The sequence below is a fragment of the Hylobates moloch genome, unplaced genomic scaffold, assembly GCF_009828535.3.
Source record: "Hylobates moloch isolate HMO894 unplaced genomic scaffold, HMol_V3 SCAFFOLD_2, whole genome shotgun sequence".
Classification (NCBI taxonomy): Eukaryota; Metazoa; Chordata; class Mammalia; order Primates; family Hylobatidae; genus Hylobates; species Hylobates moloch.
Window position 1 is genome coordinate 59,080,627 of NW_026652277.1, and position 10,838 is coordinate 59,091,464.

Here is a 10,838-nt window from a genome sequence, read left to right on the forward strand (position 1 = left end):
AAAGAAAGAAGAAAGAAAGAAAGAAAGAAAGAAAGAAAGAAAGAAAGAAAGAAAGAAAGAAAGAAAGAAAGAAAGAAAAGGAAAAGAAACACAAGCAATTTACTTACAGGTAATTTTGAACACTCTGGGAGCGTCTCGTCAGCCATACATCTGTCTTTGTATTCTACCATGTCTTTCACCAGATTTTCCATTTCTTCAAAGGTTGCTTCCTGAACATACTGAGCAAATGCAATGATGGTGCTGCAACAGTTCACATGGGGTATACAAAGATCAGTTGCAGAGTTTCCATTTATGGCCAAGAAAAAGTCACAGGAACATCCTGACTAGCCTCAGGAAATTATCTATTGTAATGGCTATAAATTTTACAACTTCTTTGCCTGAATTTTATAATTAAAGTTGTCTTCTTAGATATGGCTTCTGTTTAGTTAAATTAGTTTTGAGAAGCATTAACATTTCTAGAATATGTCATTTTAAAAATCATCATCAAAAAGTATTTAGCACAACTCACATGTATTCAACATTCTCTTCTATAAATTTTTGAGTACTATTGAAGTTATCTGAAAAGCAAGAATATTTAGTTTATTACATAACATGGCTTTCTAACATTTTTCAAATAAATGACTATACATGGCATTTAAGTGTGTAAAATACAAAATAGACCACTGATGACAGGAGATAATTTTGCATATTTAACAAGAAACAAATAAGTCATATGAACAAAATAGGAAATCTTAATCATTGTTGATTATGTGTTCAAGAAATATTTACTAAATTGAATTGACCAAAATAAATCTTAATCTGACTAGACTTTAAATTTGCCATTGATGGCTCCCCAGATAAAAATGTCAAATACATTACCATGATAATGTCTATCATTTATGACTAGAGAAGTGATATGAAAATTAACTAATGGCTGATTCAATGCCATAACAGAGCCTGATGAGAGATGCTGTAGCATGCTGGTGGTCAGCATAGTTTATAGCACTACTCAGTCATAGCTATTTAGGTCATCTCCAGATCCACCTAAAATCATGGATTCCCTCCCAATGAGCATATACTAATTGGAGCATATTTATGTTTGTTCACATAAACTACAGTTATTTTTTGCAAAGTGTTGTGCTGGACCCTGTGAAGCAATCAACAATGACTAAAATGTCTCCCCTTGACATCAGGTTCCTAAGCGGCTCTCTAATGGAAGTTACTCATGCATGTGACAATAATGTAATTTAGAATGGGATTAAGTTGGAAATTCTTTATGAATCCTGGGTGGGAAAGAAAGGAAAAAAAGGATTATAGGAGGAGTGAGATATGAATTGAGCATGAGTACATGTAAGAGACTCAGCTAACAGAAAAATGAAAAACCCTGTCTGTCTGTGTGGAGAATGATGTGAGTAAAAGCATTAAGGTAAGAAATCTTGAGAAGTATTTAGGGAAAGTCAATCTATTTTGATGAGAAAGTGGGTCACAAAGAGGAATAATGGTACCTAGGATAGAAAGAACCTGGGTCCAGATTATAGGAGTCTTGTATATAAAGCTGAGGAGTGTGGGCTTCATTTGGAAGCCATGGAGAGCCCTGGAAAATGTTTATATAGGATAGTAATCTGATCATTTCTATACACTAAGAAATACGAGTCAGGTAATGGTGTATCTAATGTCATGGGACTTTCCACAGTGCCTGACAAATAGAAAAAGGTAGAAAGAACTATTTGTTAAATAAATGGGCAAAAGAAGGGTGGATGGGACAAAGCAAGAAGGCCATAGAAGACTTTGCAACTGTCACACTGAGAAATCAGCAAGATCTAAATTTTGGTAGGAGTAATGGAAATGAAAAAGGAAAATATAGATACACAAGATATTAAAGAGGCAAAAAATCAAGATTTTGAAACAGGTTGTTACAAGGGAAAAGGAGCAGGAAAACTCAAAAAAATGACTAGTCTTCAAGCCTGTCTCACTAGCTGGTATTATAGGGGCGTGTCAAATTGAGTAAGACATGATCCATGCCTTCAGGGCCACTGTCATGCTTAGGGCACATTTGTTCAAGTCAAAGAAAGGAGCTCCTTCTAGGACAAAAGGATTAGAAAAAGACAACTCCTCTAGACATACGAGCTTCAAAATATTTCCCCTTTGGATGGAAGAAATAAAAAAAGTCATCGCTTCCTCCAGACTGAGATGGCCAGGCTCAGGAGGGGATGTTCAAACTGTACAGTTGAAGGAGGAACTAGGTTCTGCATTCCCTAAAGATATAGTTGGGAAATATTTTGGACAACCGAAGGTTCCAGAAAAATCCCAGTTAACATCTATTGTTCCACTGTTACCATAAACTACACATATTTGCAAGAAATACCAATATTAAAATCCAAATGTGCCTCCCAGCAACACTTTCTGTCCTGTCATAGACTGCTGATTATTTTTCGGATGTGACAACTGTTTCTTCATATAGACTTGGTAATATAAAAATTACCATCAAAATAAAAATTCTGAAAAGGTTAGTTTTGGATAACTGGTTAGTCTACGTAAATTAGTGAGAGGGTGAAAAAAGAAAGTAAAGAATTAACTTGAAAGAAAACAAAATTTTAAAAATAGAAATTATTCTAACTGGTCATGCTTTAGCTGATATACAAGTAAATTTCTTACCTACATCCTGAGGTTGTACGGGCAGGGTTAGGGATTCAGTCAAAAAAAACAAGAAAAAAATAAAACCTGTAAGTTTTAACTGTTTCATCTTTCTAGAAACCACATTTACAAAAGAAAGTAATGTTGTTGAGGAAAATCAAGTTTTTATACTATTCTTTCACATTACCAGTAAAAAAGTAACCTATTTAATCTATTTCTGAAATACTGAGTATTTGATTTTTTTGATCACTCTGCAGAATTCTTGCTAACTATTAACCAGAAAAAAAAATTACCTTTGTGTTTCACTGGAAAAAATCTACTGAGCTGGAACAAAAGTCCACAGGCTAAGTATGCACAATACCTAATCAAATAGACAACCAAAAGAAAAAAAACTTAAAATACTGCAAATGTTAAAGAAACAAAGGGCCAGAACAGATATAATCCAGCAATCTCTCTTATGCATATATATCCAAAGGAAGTGAAATCAGTATCTCAAAGATATAAATATATACACCTACTATGTACTCACGAAAATTAAAAATAAAATATTAAGAAGATATACCTGCACTTCCATGTTTATTACCTCATTATTCACAATAGCCAAAATATGAAAACAACCTGTCAGTCAACGTATAAAAAATAAATAAATAAATCTCACATGCACACACATATACACACAATGGAATACTATTTAATCTTTAATAAGAAGGAAATTCTGCCATATGAGAAAATGTGGATGAACCTGGAGAACATCATGTTAAGTGAAATAAATCAGACACAGAAAGAAAAGCACTGCATAATCCTACTTATATGTGGAATCTAAAAAATCTAACTAGAAACAGAGCATAAAATGGTGGTTATCAAGGGCAGGAGGTAGAGGAAATGGGGAGATGCTTGTCAAAGGGGGCAAAGTTTCAGTTACATAGAATGAGTAATTTCAAATGCAGCACATGGACTACAGCTAATAATACTGTATTGTATACTTAGAATTTGCTAAGAGACTAGGTCTTAAGAATTCACACTGTCTTAAAAGAAAAAAAAAATAGGTAACTGGCTGGGCGTGGTGGCTCACACCTGTAATGCCAGCACTTTGGGAAGCCGAGGCAGGTGGATCTCTTGAGGCCAGGAGTTCAAGACCAACCTGGGCCAACATGGCAAAACCCTGTCTCTACAAAAATTAGCTGGGAGTGGTGGCATGCGCCTGTTATCCCAGCCACTCAGGTGGCTGAGGCACGAGAATCACCTAAACCTGGGAGGCAGAGGTTGCAGTGAGCTGAGATCACGCACTGCACTCCAGCCTGGGGGACAGAGCAAGACTCTGTCTCAAAAAAAATAAATAAATAAAATACGTCAAGAGATGGATATGTTGATTAGCCTGGCTGTAGTACTCAAGTCACTATGTATATGTATTCAAAACATCATGTTGCACGCCTTAAATATATATTTTTTATTACCTTTTTTTTTTAATTTTTGAGATACAGTCTCACTCTGTTACCCAGTCTGGAGTGCAGTGGCGTGATCGTGGCTCACTGCAACCTCTGCCTCCCGGGTCCAAGCGATTCTCCTACTTCAGCTTCCTGAGTAGCCGGGATTACAGTTGTGCACCACCATGCCAGGCTATATTTTGTATTTTTAGTAGAGACGGGGTTTTACCCTGTTAGCCAGGATGATCTCGATCTCTGGAACTTGTGATCCGTCCACCTCGGCCTCCCAAAGTGCTGGGATTACAGGCATAAGCCACCGCACCAGGCCTTTAAAGTAAAAAGAGTTTTTTAAATGCAATGGAAGCCGATGAGAACTTGATAATTAAAATAAATAATTACTGGAATATATTATAACACATTAATTTTTTTAATTCATGAACCTACACCAATACAAAATTAAAAATTGGGAAAGTTCTTCTCTACAGAAGAATGCCAACTAATAATTGCAGTTAGAAACAAAGCATAAACATTTGTAACCACCATAGTAATAGCTGATTTAGGCCAGTTTCATGAATGCATGATAAAGTCATAGGTGAAAAATTATTGAGGAATAGCATATTTATACTCTCAAAATATCACTTCACAGGTCACTTATTAATTTCAAAGTGCAAAAGACACCTTTGCAAGTGAATATATAAACAATGATATAGTCACTCTATGGATTATTGTCTTTAAAACTAATGAATATTAAAAATATATCAGAGGAAATATTTACTAAATGACTTTTGGTAAAACAGTAGAATATAAAATTTTATATGTTATGTGTAGAAATTGGCAGGGTGGACAGACTCACTAAACCAAAGAAAGGGAGGGAGAGAGGTAAGAGAGAGACAGACAGGGAGATTGAGAGATCGATTTTGTCTTCGAACAGAATTACGCAACTATATGGTCAGCATCTTTGCTTGCAGTTAGTGAAATGTCCTAATTGTGCTGACCTCTCATTGTTGCCTCTGTTCTAATTGGCCTTTTGTCAGATGATTAAAAAGACCAAAACTGTTGCTAAGTATATTCAATTGTTAGTCAGAGATCCATTCACTTTTTATTTTCTTCTCAGATATGTTACTTCTTATTTCCAATTACTCGTTGACATCTGGCAAGTAGAAAATAGCTCTAATTCATCTATTCCACAAATTTAGTCCTCCCTACCATTAATAAGCATGGGATATTTTTATGGCCATATGAAGTGAAATAGCAGTCTGTGCCTACTTAGAAACTTAATGTATCTAAGCTAATTTTCTTCCTGGTTATTTTGTATTTGCCTCAAATGAACTAATTACTGACGCCTTCATTAATGAGTAAAGTATTTTTAAATTTTCTTCAGTAAATACGTCAAATTTTGCCTCAACAATATAGATACATACACATACATCCAGACACCGAAGAAAGAAAGAGAAGAAGCCAGCAGTATATGAAAAGCTTGAGAAAATCCTGGAAACTATAAAACAGATGGGATCAAATTAACGGAGAAAATAGATAAGAGCAAGCTTCAACCCAAACCTTGGGAGATGACATCCATTCTTCCCAAGAGCATTCCAGAACTGTTTGAAGTCTAAAGAATATAAAGAACAGATATGGGTCATGGGGAAATAATCAGGAGAAGCAGCTAAAACCTTACATTCTGAACAGCTAAATTAGGACAGGACATTACTTCCTCCTCTCTTTCTCTACCCCACACACAAATATATAACATATTTTGGTAACGATGTTTGATATCTTTTACATCTAGGTCAAAATCCAAAAATGACTCTTTCTTAGTTTGGATTTCCCAAAAGCAGACCTCTAGGGAAAGACTTGTACTTTATTTGGAAGGCAACTGGAGGAGGCACAGTGAGGAAGTAGGACCAAAAAGGGAGAAAAGCAGCCAATAATTCAGGTGTTAATGAGGACAATAATAGTGTAGGCAACTGGGATGTAAGCCTGTTCAGAACTATCTGGGAAGTGGAAGATGCCCTAGAATCATCCTGACAGAACTGAGAGGCTGGGCCATTACTCCATTAACTAAAGACTACATGAGCAAGAATAACAATCAAGACTAATCAGATATACATGAGCAGCAAAAACAATAATTCACAATTATTCATAATTCAGGAAAAAAGAAAGCTGTTGAGCACACATTCTAAAAACATCATAATAGTTAAAACAGTGTGATGGTATTGGCAATATGCAGATACAACAAAATGAAAGTCTAAAATTTGATTCAAATTTTAGCCTATCTGTACAGTAATATACTTCTAAAAAGATCAGAGATCCAAATGTAGAAATTTAAAAAAGAGAGTGAAATTATGAAAGTACTAGAAGAAACACAAGTGATGAGGGGAAAACTTTCCTAATTATAATGCAAAATAAATTCAACTACATAAACAAATTTGTAAAGACTTAACATGAAGACTTGTCTGGGCAAGACATCCTACTAGACACAGTCAGGTGGAACAGCCTTCACTGCAGGACTGAGATGACTGGCACACTCCTAACAGATCTTCAGGGGGAATGCACTGAGAGTGGACAGAGGAAAGACACAGAAGCTGGGCTGAAGTGGGAGGAAGCTGAGAACCCTGCATGGGGTTGCCATGCATTGGGACTCACTCCCAGACTCCAACAACTCTGGGGGAATGGGTGAGTTGAACTGGCAAGGAGCAACTCGCTTTCACCACAGGCCTCAGGAATCCTGACGTAGGAGACCCCTCAACCACCATGGACACTCATGTTGGCAGAAAGAGCTGCTTAGAGAAGTGGTAGGGGCCAGCAGAACAGCTGATGTGTAGGCCAAAGGGATTGGTACGGAAGCGTCTGTAACAGAACACAGCCAAAGACACCCATCCCCCTAGGCTCGACTTGCTCCTACAGGAGACTTTAGCCCTAGGGGAACTTCAGGACCTAAACTATACAGGGTGGTCTCGCCCACCAGACAGGGCTTGTCTGACCTGAGCACTCCTTGGTCTGCTGGGAAACCTCGGGTGCCGTGGGGCCCACATCATAGCTCCTGCACTGGCAAACTGTGCCTAACCAGCAGAAAGCCCCAGCAAGGCAGCCCCCATGGCCATGCACTGGCCCACCTGCTCCCTCTCCACACTGCAGCATCTCTCAGACACACAGCAACCCTCCACCCCCCACCTGCATCACTTTGCAGGCACATGTGTGCACACGTAGGTTTTGCCTTCCTAGCCCCACAAGTGTGCCTGTGCATGAGCCCTGCCTTGCCACTGCTTCAGTGGGGAAGTGCACTTTGTTCTCCCTCCTCAAACCAGACGGGCCTTGCAGTTGGAACCTTGGTGGGCACAGAGCCAGACAACACTGCACCCTCCAGTACCCTTCCCTTGCACAAACACAGCCACAGGAGTGAAACTAGGCACGGAGAACAGCAGACCCTCCCCTATGCTGAGCAACCTCCCCTGCCTGTGGCTCATAGACAGCCAAACAGACCTGCACCTACCAGTGTCCTGCCTCCCTACCAACACGACCACCAGTGGGACCATGCGCACAGTAAGCATCAGGGGTCCTTCACCCTCCCCAAGCCATGCTGCCTCTGTCACTGTGGTGAATGCCCACACCCTGCTACAGCCAACAAGTGTACACCCCACGGTGCTGGCTTGCTGATGCTGCCACTGCTGCTGACACGTGTAAATTAAGACAGATCCTAGGCCAGGCACAGTGGCTCATGCCTGTAATCCCAGCACTTTGGGAGGCCGAGGTGGGCAGATCACCTGAAGTCAGGAGTTCGAGACCAGCCTGACCAACATGGCAAAACCCCATCTCTACTAAAAATACAAAAATAGCCAGGTGTGGTGGTCCGTGCCTGTAATCACAGCTATTTGAAAGGGCAGGAGAATCGCTTGAACCTGGGGGATGGAGGTTGCAGTCAGCCAAGGTCATTCCATTGCACTCCAGCCTGGGCAACAGAGCGAGACTCGTCTCAAAAAAAAACATAAAAGACATCCTGATGCCACCGCACTACTCTGTCCTGCTGCCCTGTGAAGGAAAAATGTTCAAGTTCCCAGGAAGTTTCTCATCTGCATCTGAGACCATCTCCATCTAGACTTCATTTTCCATGTCACTATCAGCATTTTGGTGAAAGCCATTCAACAAGTCTCAATGAAGTTCCAAACTTTCCCACATTTCCTGTCTTCTTCTTAGCCCTTCAAACTGTTCTAACACTACCTGTTACGCAGTTCTAAAGTCACTTCCACATTTTTTGGTATCTTTATAGCAGCAACCCACTCTCTGCAGTATCAGTTTCCTGTATTAGTCCATTCTCACACTGCTATGAAGAAATGCCCGAGACTGGGTAAATAAAGGAAGGAGGTTAATCGACTCACGGTTCCACATGGCTGGGGAGGAAAAATGGTTTCATGGGCTGGGTCCAGGGCCCCCCTGCTGTGTGAAGCCTCGGGATTTGGTACCCTGCTTCCCAGTTACTCCAGGCATAGTTAAAAGGGGCCAAGGTACAGCTCATGCCATTGCTTCAGAGGGTATAAGCCCCAAGCCTTGGCACCTTCCATGTGGCGTTGGTCCTTTGAGTGCACAGAAGGCAAGAATTGAGGTTTGGGAACCTCCACCTGGATTTCAGAGGAGTATGAAATGCCTGGATGTCCAGGAAAAAGTTTGTTGCAGCGGTGGAGCCCACAGGGAGAATCTCTGTTAGGGCAGTGCAGAAGGAAAATGTGGAGCTGGGGCCACCACACAGAGTCCCCACTGGGGCACTGCCTAGTGGAGCTGTGAGAAGACAGCCACCGACCTCCAGATCCCAGAATTGTAGATTCACCAACAACTTGCACTGTGCACCTGGAAAAGCCACAGACACTCAATGCCATGAAAGCAGCCAGGAGGGGAACTGTACCCTGCAAAGCCACAGAGGTGGAGCTTCTCAAGGCCATGGGAGCCCACCTCTTGCATCAGCATGTCTTGGATGTGAGACATGGAGTCAAAGGAGATCATTTTGGAACTTTAGGGTTTAATGACTGCCCTATTGGATTTTGGACTTGCATGGGGCTTGTAGCCCCTTTGTTTTTGAATGCCCTATTGGATTTTGGTCTTGCATGAGGCTTGTAGCCCCTTTGTTTTGGCCAATTTCTCCCATTTAGAATGGCTTTATTTACACAATGCCTGTACCCCCATTATATCTAAGAAATAACTAACTTGCTTTTGATTTTATAGGCTTATAAGTGGAAGGAACTTGCCTTGTCTCAGACTTTGGACTTGGACTTTTGCATTAATGCTGGAATGAGTAAAGACTTTGAGAGACTGTTGGAAGGACATGGTTGTGTTTTGAAATATGAGGACATGAGATTTGGGAGGGACCAGGGACAGAATTATATGGTTTGGCTTGGTGTTCTTACCCAAATTTCATGTTGAGTTGTAATCCCCATAATCCCCACATGTCAAGGGCAGGAATAGGTGGAGGTAATTGAATCTTGGGGCCATTTTTCTCCATGCTATTCTGGTGATAATGAGTGAGTCTTACAAGATCTGATGGTTTCATACAAGCATTTGGCCTTTCCCCTGTTTGCACTCACTCCATCCTGCCACCCTGTGAAGAAGGTGCTGCTTCTCCTTTGCCTTCCGCCATGATTGTGAGTTTCCTGAGGCCTCCACAGACATGCAGAACTGTGAATCAATTAAACCTCTTTCCTTTATAAATTACCCAGTCTTGGGTATTTCTTCATGGCAGTGTGAGAATGGACTAAGACACCACCCATCTGAGTGTAGTGAACAGTGGTCCGGAAGCACCTCAGCCCTCCACAGCACAGTTAGATTCCTAACTTTGAGGAGCCAGAGAATGAAGTCAGGGCCTGATACAAATCCTCCAGAATTAGAGCACAAAGTCCAGGAGTTGAGAGCTGAGTGTTGGCCCCCTAAAATCTTCCATAAATGAAGCAAGTCAGCTGAATCTACTTTATACCACAGTCAAACCCTTAAGGTCATCAACAGGATAAAAGGAAAAAGAAACCCAACCAATGGTCGGAACTTCAAAGATTGAAGAAACATCAGCCCACAAAGATAAGAAAAAACTCTAACAACTCAAAAAGCCAGAATGCCTTCTTTCCTCAAAATGACTGCTCTACCTCTCCACCAAGTGTTCTGAACTGGGCAGAGATGGCAAAAATAACAGAAATAGGATTCAGAATATGAATAGAAAGAAAGATCATTGAGATGCAAGAGATGTTGAAACCCAATCCGAGAAAACTAAGAATCACAATAAAATGATACTGGAGCTGACAGACAAAATAGCCAGTATAGAAAATAATATAACTGGCACAATAAAGCTGAAAAACACACTACAAGAACTTCATAATGCATTCACAAGTATTAATAGCAGAAAAAACCAACCAGAGGAAAAAAATTTCAGAGCTTAAAGACTGAAGTTCTGAAATAAGACAGTTGGACAAGAAAAGAGAAAGAAGAATGAAAGGTAAACCTCTAAGAAACATTGGATCATGTAAAAAGACCAAATCTACAACTCATTAGTGTTCCTGAAAGAGATGGGGAGAATATAAGCAACTTGGAAAACAAATTTCTGGATATCACCCATGAGAACTTCTCCAATCTAGCTAGAGAAGCCAACATTCAATTCAGGAAATGCAGAGAACCCCAGTAAGACACTCCCCAAAAAGATAATCCCCAAAACTAATAATCATCAGATTCTCGAAGGTTGAAATGAAAGAAAAAATGTTACAGGCAGCTAGAGAGAATGGGCAGGTCACTTACAAAGGGAAACTCATCAGACTAGTAGCTGATCCTTCAGCA

The 10,838-nt window shown here is 40.2% G+C and overlaps 1 protein-coding gene across 1 annotated transcript in view; it reads right to left on the reverse strand.

Annotated features, from left to right (window-relative positions):
- Positions 1 to 2,753, reverse strand: part of AFM (afamin) — a 22,433-nt gene extending 19,680 nt beyond the window's left edge. The window contains exons 1-3 of the mRNA XM_032164216.2: positions 2,635 to 2,753; positions 509 to 557; positions 108 to 240 (exon numbers count right to left, since the gene is read on the reverse strand). Coding sequence (XP_032020107.1) covers positions 108 to 240; positions 509 to 557; positions 2,635 to 2,722 — 270 coding nt within the window. The 5' untranslated portion in view covers positions 2,723 to 2,753. The remainder of the gene's footprint in view (positions 1 to 107; positions 241 to 508; positions 558 to 2,634) is intronic.
- Between the last annotated feature and the right edge of the window lie 8,085 nt (positions 2,754 to 10,838).